Genomic DNA, 12,941 nt, shown 5'->3' with positions numbered 1-12,941 from the left:
TTTTCACTAGGGCCTATAACCTCTCTAGTCAGAGGCTCATGGCTCTGATCATGGAGGCAGATATGGGTTTTGATTTTTTTCGTGGGCTTTAAATCCAATAAAAATGTTGCTGGTTAATCTCATGATGTTTATGCCAGTATTGTGCCAATGGATATGACTTGTCAGGATGGTTGTTATTGGAGCTCTCAGTGTTCACCAATGGATAAGCCTGCTGATTCCTTTTCTAGTAGCATGCATGTCACCTCCTAGCACTATATAAATGTGCTGCAGATCTGTATAGATCTCATAAAAACAGCATGTCACTGGCCTCAAAGCAAACTCATTGATCACTAAAACTGAACTGCGGATCTAGACACAAGACCACACTCCCACAATAATCACTGTAGTTGACTGCATCTTCAACAAATGGTGCTGGCTAACCTTGATAGCCACATGTAGAAGAAAAATGATTCCTTATTCTCACTCTGCACAAAACTCAGCTCCAAATGGATCAAGGACTGCAACATGAGACTTGGTGCCCTGAATCTGATACAGGAAAAAGCAAGGAATACATTTGAACTCATTGGCATAGGAAAGACTTTTTAAAATAGGACCTTAAAGTACAGGTGTTGAGATCAACAATAAATAAATGGGACCCAATGTCACTAAAAACTTTTATACAGCGAAGAATACTAGCACTCAATACAGAAGCAGTCTACAGAATGGAAAACATCGCTATCAACTGGACATCTGACAGCAGATTAGTATCTAACACATTCAAAGACTAAAAAATAAAATAAATAAAATAAAAATAAAAAGCTAGCATCAAGAAAGCAACCAAACAGGCAATAGAGAAGACAGATTTTTCAAAGGAGAAGTTACTAATGGTTGCAAAACATTGAAATGAATGTTGAAAATCCTTATCTAGCAGGAAACTATTTTTAGGTTTCATCTTCCTCAAGGAAGAGTGGTCAAGATCAAAAGAACTCAAATGACAAGCCCAGGTGTGTGGTGGGGAGCATGGTGGTGGGATGGTGGTGGGTACTGGGCGGCACTTATTCATGTTGCTGACAGTAAAATGTGGAGTACCATTCTGGGTTCATTCACCTTGGAGCAGGTACCTCAGATACCAGATACTGCACAAACTGGACTAATTTCGTTGTAGCTACACTGAAAGCCATGAGGGAAAGCATTGATCTTATGAGGGCAAGTGACATGATATTTCAATTATTTCAAATATTTCAATGCAAGAGATCAGGAAATTGTGCAGTTCAAGAGTTAGGAGTCTTTCCCCTTCTTCCTTCATTTTCTAAAGTAAACATACACGCATTAGCCACAGAAGGACACTTAGGAGAATTTGTGGGTTTACAGCCTGTGAAGGGACTAGAGGTGGATAGTATTAGTAACAACATTACAGCACTAGCTGTCATTTATAAGTATCTCAGACTAACAAGAAAATGTATGTTCTTTTTGCCTTTTCTCTTTATTGACCATCTTGGGTTGAGATAATAAAAGTCCAAAAATTCATCTCAAGTTTTTCTAATGAGTGTATAGGACAACAGGGAATGTCTATACAAAGCACATGGGAACTCAAAGCAGATAAAGCTTGATGTTGGAGTCCTCTCTTCACACTGCCTGTACATTGTCTTCAGAAGGTAGAGAGGAGTTGTTGCCCAAGTTGGTGCCTGTGTCACTGGTCTGGGCTGAGTCCTCGCTCAGAGCCCTCTCTAGACTAGCCGGCAGGGAGTGGATTAGTTTCTCTCTGAAGTCCTGGCCCATGAAGACGTAGAGTATTGGGTTGAGGCAGCTGTTAAAGAAAGCCAAAGCGCTTGTGACGTTCACTGCAACTATGAGGTTTGGACTCATACCACTCCAGCGTTCACGGATTCTGATTGTGGCTATGAGGGCCACTACTTGATATGGGCACCAACAGAGGAAAAAGGCAGCCACTACAAAAGAGAGGACCCGCAGGGGACGGCTGGATTTGATCAGGCCTTGCCTGTGCATTTTAATGGCTATGAGCCCATAGCAAATGGCTACAATGGACATGGGTGTGCTGAACCCAATGATGAACCTGATGATCCCTCTAACGGTAAACATGGTGATGTCCACCTTCTTCTTCTCTACAGGGTCTTCGGTCCAGGGGGAGAAGTCAAAAGTGCAGGCTGTTTTTCCTGGCCCAAGTTTATTAGGAACTGTGGTCACACGAATGATAACTGGCAAGGTAAGGAGAAAAGCACAAATCCAGGGTCCAATGATTACTTTCTTGGCCAGGCTCACGGTTCTGTGGTTCTGAGCCCAGACCGGATGCAGGACACAAATACAGCGGTCTAGTGCTATCAGGGCGATCAGGAAGACACTTCCAAACAGGTTTATGTCGACTATGGTAAATATGAACTTGCACATAAACCAACCAAATATCCACTGCCCTCCCATGGCCTTGGAGGCAATAAAAAATGGCAAAGTGGAGGTGAAGCAGAAGTCCGCAACGGCCAAGTTCAAGTAAGAGATGGTGGTGACTGTGCGTACCATGCGGAAGCCGGCCACCCAAATCACGAGCCCGTTGCCCAGCACGCCAAGGACAAAGGTGACCGCAAGCATCAAATATGAGAAGACATTTAGAGCAATATGACCCGCAGATACTGACTGGATCCTTGCAGACATATTCATGGAGTTCCCTGCAGACATATTCATGAGGAGAGAGATGTTGGAGTCCATCTTGTTCACACCTAGAACATTAAGAAACAGGGATATTTGTTTGCTTATTTATTTATTTATTTATTTATCTATCTATCTATTTATTTATTTAACTTTTTCTTTTCTTCTTGAGACAGAGTCTCAGTACACAGCCTTTTCTAGCCTAGAACTCTCTCTATAGACAAAAGTGGCTGCAATCTCATAGAAATCTGCCTGCCCTTTTCTGCTTGCTGGGATGAAGGGAGTCTGCCACCAGGTCTGGCTTTAGTTTTCTTTTCATTTACCGTGAGTGAACGTTCTCTTCACATGCATTAGTGCATATGTGCACACCTATGTGGCACCCTGAGGTTGATGGCAGGTATCTTCCTTTACCACTCTTCCCCCTTATTCATTGAGACAGGGTCTCTCAGTTTAACCCAGCACTCATAGCAATGGCTAACCTTGGTAGGCAGATTACTCTGGGGATTGGCTCTCTCCACCTTCTGAGACTGGAATTATAGGTAAACCACTATGCCCAGATGACATTACATGTTTTTTGGGGATCCAAACTCTGGCCTTCACATTTGTATGTTAGCAGTTTAACCACTGAGCTATCACTTCAGTATCTATTTTTGAAAATGCCAAGAAAGGCAGTTTTCCTTGCCTTTATTGTACTGAATCTATTTTCCCTCTGAGCCCCTCACACCCAAGCTAGAGCAAGCTTCCACTGCCTGACATGCTTACCCATGTTGTTAACCTCCTTTTTTTGTTTGTTTGTTTTTTTTTTTGTTTTTCAAGATAGGATTTTTTTTTGTGTAGCCTTGGCTGTCTTGGAACTAGCTCTGTAAACCAGGATGGCCTCCAACTCACAAAGATCCACCTGCCTCTATCTCCCAGGTACTGAATTAAAGACATGTGCCACCACTGCCTGGCTGTTGTTAACCTCTTACCAGATAGGGGAAGGTAGTGCCTATGTTTCGACAATTGTTAATATGCCTTCTGCTCCAAGGCACCTACTTGGCTGATGTAGATCCTTAACTTACAAGGGGTGGGGGGACAACCCTCCAAACTGGATGTAGATAAAATTTGTGTTCAACACTTCAGTACAAAATCAAGCCAACAGGATGGGTCAATATTCCAGCAGGCACCCCTCATTGGACTATTAAAATCAGAAAAAGAGGACATGGCAGAGGGCTGTGTGCTGAGTGGTGTTATAAGGGCAAGAGTGTGAAGGCGATTGTGTATGCAGCTGTTGAAGAATAAGTAAAAGTTATGGTTAAAAAACGTGTTCAAGCATGAGTTGTGTACACATTTCATAGCTGTGTTTCTCTTTATAGCTAGAATATAAAGACAATCTGACCTAGTTTGCCTTCCAACAACAATTTGTGAAGAAAAGACTTTATTTCAGTAAATATTTTATACTCCATAATGAAGGAAAGTCAGGGCAGGAAGCTGGAGGCAGTAGCTGAAACAGAGGCCGTGGAGGAGTACTGTCTTCTGGCTTGATCTTGTTGATTCTTCAGCATGCTTTCTAGTATAAAAGAGGACCATCCACTCAAGGATAGCACCACACACAGTAAGCTGAGTCCTCCTACATCAATTTTTTTTGAGACAGGGTTTCTCTCTGTAGCTTTAGTACCTGTCCTGGAACTAGCTCTTGTAGACCAGGCTGGCCTCGAACTCACAGAGATCCAACTGCCTCTGCCTCCCACGTGCTAGGATTAAAGGCGTGTGCTACCAATGCCTGGCTACACCAAATTTTTAAAAGATTTATTTATTATGTATTGAGTGTTCTGCCTGCATGTATGCCTGCATGCCAGAAGAGGACACCAGATCTCATTATAGATCCACCATGTGGATGCTGGGAATTGAACTCAAGACCTCTGGAATAACAACCAGTACTCTTAACCTCTGAGCCATCTCTCCAGCCGTCCTATATCAATTCAAGAAAATGCCACACAACTGGTCTTCAGGACAATCTGATTGTGGCAATTGCTCAGTGGGAAGAGGATTATTAAGTTTAAGGCCTGTATTCCATATGATATACAACGAGCCTCTCTCAAAAAGCAAACCAAAATAATGAAGAACTAGCACACAGTATGACAGGTATGCTTTAAAGGTATAGCACAAAAGAATCCAGACATGAAATGTCATATTATACATTATTCAGATTATAACAAATATCCAGAATAGGTAAGTATACAAGAAGCAGCATGTTAGTGGATACAGAGGCCTGAAGAAGGGTGTGAGAAGAATTACTGCTCAAAGGGTATGGAATTTGTTTTTCTTTGAGTGATGCAATAATTCTAGAATTAGATAGGGGAATGGTTGCAAAACATTTTAAATGCGCTTAATGACATTTAATTTTCAAGTGGTAAAGTTTAAACTGGGTGTGGTGGGGATGTACACTTGTCACCTCAGCTCTTGGGAGACCAGGGCAGAAAGATCTTGACTCTGTGGTTAGTAAGGGCTGCATAGTGAGTTTAAGACCAGACTGAAAGGCATGGCAAGACGTCGTCTCAGGAAACAAACAAGGGGCTGAAGAAATTGCTTGGTTAAAAAAGTGTGAGAATGTCAGTGTGGATGCCCAGCCTACATGTAAAACTGGTAAGGTGGCATTTGCCTGTCTAAAATTCTCAGTGGTGGAGTAGCACAGACAGGAACCTCCTTAGGGCAGCCAAACTGGGTGTGTGACCCTCAGGTTCAATGAAACACCTTGTCTCAAAAACCGAGGCTTGTGGCTTTTTCATGCAAGCAGCAACAGCAACAACAACAACAAAAAAATCAAGTGGACTTTTGTTACATGGATTTTACCAAAACAAAGAAAATTTGGTGTATGGACATCAGGGAACTGTCAGAAGACAGCTTCAGTGGCCCAGAAAGACAGTCACAAACCTATCACTCTGTAAAAGCACTTCATTATACACCTACCTTCTTCCTTCCTAGGGCTTCAGTAGAGACACCTCTCTTCTGCTTAGAGGAGACATTTACATGAGTATTGGCTTCTGGTGACATCTCTGAAATTGTCTCTTTTATAGTGTTTCTTTTATATTTGAAATTATAATATAATTTTATTATTTTCCGTCTTCCTTTTCCTCCCTCCAAACCATCTGTCCCATATGCTCTCCCACCCTTCCCTGCTCTTTTTCAATTGCATGGCCTCTTTTTTTTATTAGTTGTTGTTACACCATACCCACACACCCACACACAAATACACATAGCATTAAATAGAACCTGCTCAGTCTCTATGTTGTTACTTGAATGTATGTTTCCAAGGGAAATCATTTGGTATTGGGTAACCAATTAAAATTAGCTTTAAAAAATCAATTTAAAATTATTTTCTAATTAGATATATGTGAATATCAGTGGGTGAATATGTGCATGAATGCAGATGCCCGAAAAGGCCAGAAATGATGGGTCCCAGTTGCTACCTGCCTGGCTTAAGTGCTCAGAACGAGACTCAGGTCCTTTCCAAGAGCAGCAAGCACTCTTAGCCATTGAGTTGTCTCTCCAGCCACTTCTCTAAGAGTACCCTTGGAGGAGGGAAATAATGTTCTTTTTGTATATGAGATCTCAAGATGCTCGAGGGTGGGAAGGGACAAGAGAGAAATTTGAGTTCCAATATGTGGTAGGTATAGAATTTCACTGGATTAAGTCTACAAAGAATTGCTGATGTCAAAAGGACTCCCTAATATTAGCTGTAGACTTCCTTAAATGGGGGCGAGGGGTAAATAAGTTAATAGCCTTGGATGTGAGTCGGTGATTGACAAGTAGAATTTACTGAATAATGACAGATGTGTGTGTGTGTGTGTGTGTGTGTGTGTGTGTGTGTGTGTGTGTGCGTGTGCATGTGAACATGTATGCAGAGGTCAGAGGTCAATGTCTGATGTCTTCCTTGATTACTCTTTACCTTATGTTTTTGAGACCAAGTCTTTCACTAAACTTAGAGCTACACTGATTGGCCAATGTGTTCCAGGTATTTGACCCTCTCCTCTCCTGTCTCCTATTGCTGAAGCTGAAGGCCCACATTCCTGCACCTGGCCTTTAAGTGGGTGCTGGTGGTCTGAAGATAGGTCCTCATTGACTTCATTGAGTGAGCAATCTCTTCAGTCAGAAGTTCTACTCTTTTTATCATTTACATTTGTAAAAATGAAAAAAAGACCTGAAACATAAAATTAGCTTCGTATAGTCACTCAGTCTCTCAGTCTGAAATTTCAGCAAATGCCTTTTTCTGACCCTGCTCTGCCACACTACCTTTGTTGGAACAGGGGCTGACTACCATAGTATCAACTTCAATTTGGGAAGGGAAAGAGCAACAGTGACCCTCAGGTTTGAAAGTCTATGGAGGAAGCAGCTTGTGATGCCTCATTAATAATGTTTGCAGTTCTTGACTACATGCACAGGTGATAATCTGATTAGATAAGTTTATATAGTTGGTGAACAAATAGTGGATTAAAATTAATCCCTTCCCATCTCCTCTGTTTTCCTCCTTCCTCCATTTCTCCCTCTTCCTTCCCCTCCTCTTGTTTCACCTAAGTTCTTTTGTATCCCTAATTGACCTGGAACTTTCTGTACAGAACAGGCTGGCTTTGAACTTATAATGGTCCTATGTCTCTGCTTCCACAGTGGTAGGAATACAGATGTGTGCTATCAAGCCCAGAGAGACCTCATTTTTCTTCTACTCTCCTCATCCTTCTTTTCTTTATCTGTTTTGGTTTTGTCTTTTGAGAATGGTCCCATGCATCCCAAATGTATAGTCTTAAACTTCTGGTCCTCATTCTCCTACCTCCCAAATTCTGGTATTGTCGGTATGCACAATCTTCAGTTTTCGTGATACTGGGTTTTGAATGCAGAGCTTATATGCTAGACACACTCTTCCTGTTGAGCTACAACATCAGTCCTGCAATTCTCTTAATTTCTTTAAAGCACCCACATGAGAGCCTACAGTCACACTTATAGCTCACATTATTATTGAATCTCAATGCTTGACTCTTCGAGAAATGATTTAGAAGTCTCTCCTCTTTCCCCACATTCCACCAACTACCAACCATCAAATTGGGCTGAGTGCTGTTTGTTCTCAAGAATCTCTGAGGCAACAATCAAGAGCATTACAAAATGAACAAGAAAGATTTTGCAGTGACAGGTCAGAACATGCAAGAGCAGAAGAAGAATGAGAAATGATCCCACCTATGGTTGGTGAGAGAAGAATGTGGTTTGGATGTTGTTGGCCAATGTTTAGGGAAGCCTTTAAACCTGCCAATCATGGTATCACCTTCTTCAGAATCTGATAAAGCTGAACTTGACTAAGTAGAAAAACAACCAAAATTAGTAGTTCCAGAGGAGGCAGAGGCAAATTCTGCAACAGAATCCATGAAGCATGTGGGGCCTGTCTTCTTGCAGGCTCATCACTGCTCTCTTATATTCCCTTTTCTGTGAAATTCCTATGACTTATAAGAACAATTTTGTTCCTCCTGTCTTGTGGCTAAAGCTTTGAGCCTTTTCTCCACCAACCCAAACAGACCATGCTTCTCTTCATCCTCCAGCAAAGCCACTGCCTCCACACCCCTGAAAGACCTTCTGTGGCCCCACATATAACCAGAAGACCAGTTTCCTAGCCTCAGACCTTCCCTCTATTCATTCCTCAAATGAGTGACAACTTACTTTTCTCTTGGAGTGCTATCCCTCACTAGTGCAAATTCAACACTTTTTCTTGATTCCTTCCAACAAATGAGCACATCAATATGCTCTTTATTACAAGTTATCATTCATTTTATAACACCTTTTGTATCTCAACCATGCCTTTGACTTTCTTTTGCAACAAAACATCTGAGTGATATATATTCTTGCATTTACCTCTTTATCTTATATTTCACTACAATTGAAATTATTTTTTCCTTTCCTTTTTCTTTTACCTTTTTAGACAGGCCATCATGTAGTCCAGGCTGACCTTGAACTTACTATAAGAAGCCAAAGATAACCTTAGACTTCTGCTTCTCTTGAATCTACAACTCCAGTATTTAGATGGCATGAGTGTGCCACTGTGTCTGGTTTATGTGGTAGTAGAGAGAAACCTCAGTGCTTGTTAGGCAAGCACTCTATCTACAAAACTGCATCCCCAGTCCTCTATTACACAGACCAAACTCTGTCACCAATCAGCTGAATACAACCTCACCAAGTTGTGCAGACCCTCAGGCAAAGTTTTCTCACCTGTACTTTCCAACAGCTGTGGGCCTTCTTCCAGACAGCTCTAAGCCTGATCTCCTAGAGAGAGTGGCCTGTCTCCAATGGCCCAACAGAAAATATACAAAGGAACAGGGAAGGGGTAACAGAGCAAAAAAGGAATTGGGAAACGGGAAACAGGAAACCAGGGCTTCCTGTGATTTGCATTGACCGTAACACAATACCCAAATCACATTTTTTCCTCAGAAGTATTTGGTGACTGGACTGGATTTTTCTTAGATGCTCAAGAGCCAGAAACCCTTTTTCTACTTCCTCATTGGTGGGATATAGATGGTCCAATCTTCTTTATATCAAAGGTGAAGGAATCTGGGTATTCAGAAACCTTTTCAGCAATGGGAAAGAGGAGGAGGCTACGGGAAAGAGTGAAAGGCAGAGATGGAGGGAGAGAAATAGAAATGAGAGACTCAGAGAAAAGAAGATTAATGTGAATAATTTAGACAATCAGAGATACCCACACATTCAACACTTAACCACAGTCGCCAAGATCAGTTCCATAAGAGCCTACACTTCTACCAAATCACTTTGATCATTCATAACAGACACTCTTTAGAAGTTTCCAAGGTATAAAGGTGTTGACTTTTTCTGGAAGAGCATCAAAAGATGTTTATTCACCCCAGACAGGACACCGGGGACAAAGAAACGTAAGAAACATGACAGGTTCAACTTGACCTCAATGGGGATATTTACAAAAGTATACATGTGTGAGTATTTATTTACAGGGACCAGGATGACTCAAAGGCTGTTGCATCACCAAAAGCCCACCTCAGCCTGAATGGCAGTGAAGAAACAGCCAACCTGGAGCTCTCTGCAGCAGAACTTGCAGGCAACTCGTCAGGTTGGAAGACTCTCCCAAAGGCAGGGTGGTTAGTCTGAGAGCATCCTCCAGGCAACTTTGCCTCTTCTCTTCTTCCAAGCATTTGTTTACTACTTTCTTAATCTTGTAGAAGATCCTATATATTTTGTAAGTTTCTGTGTTCCCTGACAACATGTTGTTCCTAGGGGGATATACTTTAACTTTTAAATGCCTAGAACCTCAAGGATCCTCTCTCCAGAGTGGAATAGCTCAGTAGGAAAAATATTGCTACACTACACAATTGATGGAGCATGCAAGTGAAGTTATACAAAGTCACAAGGAACTCTCAAGGAATTGAGTGGTAAAGGATGTAGGACCCAGCCATGACAAGTTCAATAGAGGCCTGGGTCTCAGTAGTTTACCCTAAGGCAATACTTAGTTCCAAGAAAGACCACAAACTGAGATTACCCAGGCACCACGCAGGAGCAGACTGTCCAAAGGAAATTTCTAATGTTCCAACCATTGTAGATAGGATCACCGGCCAGCACACACCCATCACTTTTCATCAGGACACCCCTAGACAAATGTCAGCTAATCAGGGGTCCTGATCCTTAGAAATCCCTCACTCCAACCTTTGCTACTACAAAATCCCAAACCTAAGGGAGCTTGGGTCTCTCTGATCACTCCAGTAGATTGGACACATGGAGAGTCTGTGTTTGCAGACTTATGTAAAAATAAAGGCTCTTTGTTTTTACATACAGGACTCTGTCTCCTAGTTGGTTTGGGGGGGCGGGGGGACTTCATGATCTTGGCATAACAAAGGACATCACTTTACATAGTGAAGAAACCAAATCTCAAGAGAAAACAAGAAAGGGGATAAGTAGAGAGCAACTGTTGAACAGACTGTGAGGTCATTTGAAGTCTGATTGCTCTCCATGTAAGAGGTTTGATGGAGTCCCCCAACAGATCTTTCACAGCCCACCACATCTCTTACTGAAGCACAGGGCAACTTTGCTCTTTGCCGCTCAATAACCTGTGATTACCACACAGCACCTGTGAAATTGCAAAGGCGTGCGTGTATACAGCAGAGTTTAGAGGGTGAAGAAAAGCAGGAAAGTCCCAGGGAGGACTTCTGCTTTGTGTGACCGCACTTGCTCAATATAGGTAAAGCCAAAGGAAGTGGTCCTGGGCTGTGTTGGGTTAGAGAAATCCCTTTTTGAGATACCAATTCTCCTGTCAGAAAACAGACTACTGGCAACTTCCTTTGGGAACTGTGAAAGTTCTCAGAACCTGGACTGGGTTGGTCACTAGTTGGGTGACAAGACAAGCCATTTAACCAGAGCTGAGTATTTTCAATCAAGGGTGAGAAAGTCAATATTTAATACCTGGTAGGCTTCAGGGTCCTCAGCTCAGCTTTACAGCATGAATACACAGATAATATGCCAACAGTACATCATTTAATAACACAGCAATTGGATTCCACATTCCATATTTTATTCTTCTTTTATTGCTCTTTAGGAAAAAAAACACAAACAAATGAACTGACAAGAAAACTATTCCTGGCCTGCAGGCTGTACAAAAACTAGTGTTAGTGGGCCTAGAGAAGAGAGCTGAATGGTCAAAAGCACTTGATGTTCTCACAGATCACAACAACTGAACCGGTGGTGACTGGATGCGACCTTGATTTAGGAGGCTCAGTCACTTCACCTGTGACTTCAGAGTCATAATAGTGACAGAATTTTTTTTATTTCAGTAGACTAGACAAGATAAGTGATGCAGAGCACGTACCACAGATTCCAGTGTAATAAATATTATTTTCATCTTAGAAACCATTCTTATCTGCTGACATTCTTATCTTCTGAGTAGACATCTGTCACACCTCCCTCTACACACAGTCTGCAGCTAAGACCTTGCTCTTGAACTGCAGGCACACCTTAGGATCACTTGTTCCTTTAGGTCCACCTCTAGAATTTTCTCTCATCAACTGTTTGCTTAATCCTGTCTTCTCTGCTAAACTGGGGTCTTCTTCACTCTCAAGTTAAAGTCCGAACTCCCACTCCATTCAGAATGTGACTGTTCAGATTTAGGGCGTTTAAAGAACTAATTAAAAATAAATGAAGTCATAAGGGTGGGACCCTAATCCAATATAAGTGGTGACCTTTTGATAGGAGAGAAACACCAGGACTGTGTAAGTTTACAGAGATGTCTATAGAAGGACACAGATGGCCACCTGAAAGCCAAAGAGAAGCCCCAGGACCATCATCATGATCTGAATCACCAGCAACCCTATGACAAAATCACTTGCTGTGTTTTAAGACGCCCAGTGTGTGGTGCTTTGTGGTGACAGCCTTAGCAAACTAACCCATGCCACTTTAGTTCAGGGATTCCTACCTTTAAGGTGACCTCAAATCTAGTCAGTTTCTACAGTGTAAAAGAAGATGGCCACAGACTGGAGGTGTAGGTCAGTTAGCAGAGTGACTGCCTAGGCTGCCGGAAGTCCTGTAAAAACTGGGTATGATAGTGCATGCCTGTAATTCCAATACTCGGGAGGTAGAGAAAGGAGGATATGGAGTTTAGATGTATACTTAGTGTGTTTAAAGATAGCTTGTGATACATGAGAATCTGTTTTCAAAATGTAGGCATAAGAGAAGTGGGTGGGGACATGGAGAGAGATAGAGACAGAGGCAGAGATATAGTTTTTACATTCAGAAAGAACATGTTTTTGACATGTTCTGTTTTTGACATGTTCTGTTTTTGACATTTTCCTCATTATGGTTGTTATGATTTATGGCAGTGTGACCCTGGGTGGTACCTCTGCTCTTGTGGGGGGGGGGGCTGCAGCATGTGAGAGAAAGACAGCCATGTGGAGAGAGCTTGTATAGAGTTTATTTGCTGGATATTGGGAAGGGTATAAGGGTAAGGGAGTTATGGAAGAATGACAGAAAGAGAGAGAGAGGGAAGGAGAGGAAAGAAGGGGGGAAAGGATATGCAGAAGCTGCCTCTTCAGAAGAAGGATGGAGAGAGTGGGAGAGAAAGGGATGGAGGGAGAGAGAGAGAGAGAGAGAGAGAGACAGAGACAGAGACAGAGACAGAGAGAGAGAAAGAAAGAGAGTTGGAGATGAGGCTTGAGATGAGCTTGCCTCAGCTGGAGGGAAGGGAGGTAATTGGGAGTGGGCAAAGTTTATCTCTTAATGGGACAGGGTACCCAGGTGACAGGGCAGGCCAGTAGGTTTATAATTACAGCAATGGTAGT

The 12,941-nt window shown here is 42.2% G+C and overlaps 1 protein-coding gene across 1 annotated transcript; it reads right to left on the bottom strand.

Moving 5' to 3' along the window:
* Window positions 1-641: 641 nt before the first annotated feature.
* Window positions 642-8,994, bottom strand: Fpr1 (formyl peptide receptor 1). The gene is made up of 2 exons (XM_087910450.1): window positions 8,863-8,994; window positions 642-2,708 (listed from the first exon to the last, which is right to left on the bottom strand). The coding sequence occupies exon 2, from the start codon at window positions 2,695-2,697 to the stop codon at window positions 1,606-1,608; it is 1,092 nt and encodes a 363-aa protein (XP_087766576.1). The 5' UTR covers window positions 2,698-2,708; window positions 8,863-8,994; the 3' UTR covers window positions 642-1,605.
* Window positions 8,995-12,941: the final 3,947 nt, after the last annotated feature.

The sequence above is a fragment of the Myodes glareolus genome, chromosome 1 (genome assembly GCF_982192425.1).
Source record: "Myodes glareolus chromosome 1, mMyoGla1.1, whole genome shotgun sequence".
Taxonomy (NCBI): domain Eukaryota; kingdom Metazoa; phylum Chordata; class Mammalia; order Rodentia; family Cricetidae; genus Myodes; species Myodes glareolus.
This window is presented reverse-complemented; position numbering and strand designations above follow the sequence as displayed.

Coding starts and splice junctions, on each gene's coding strand:
- Fpr1 (XM_087910450.1), bottom strand. CDS start 2,697: ATGGACTCCAACATCTCTCTCCTCATGAATATGTCTGCAGGGAACTCC.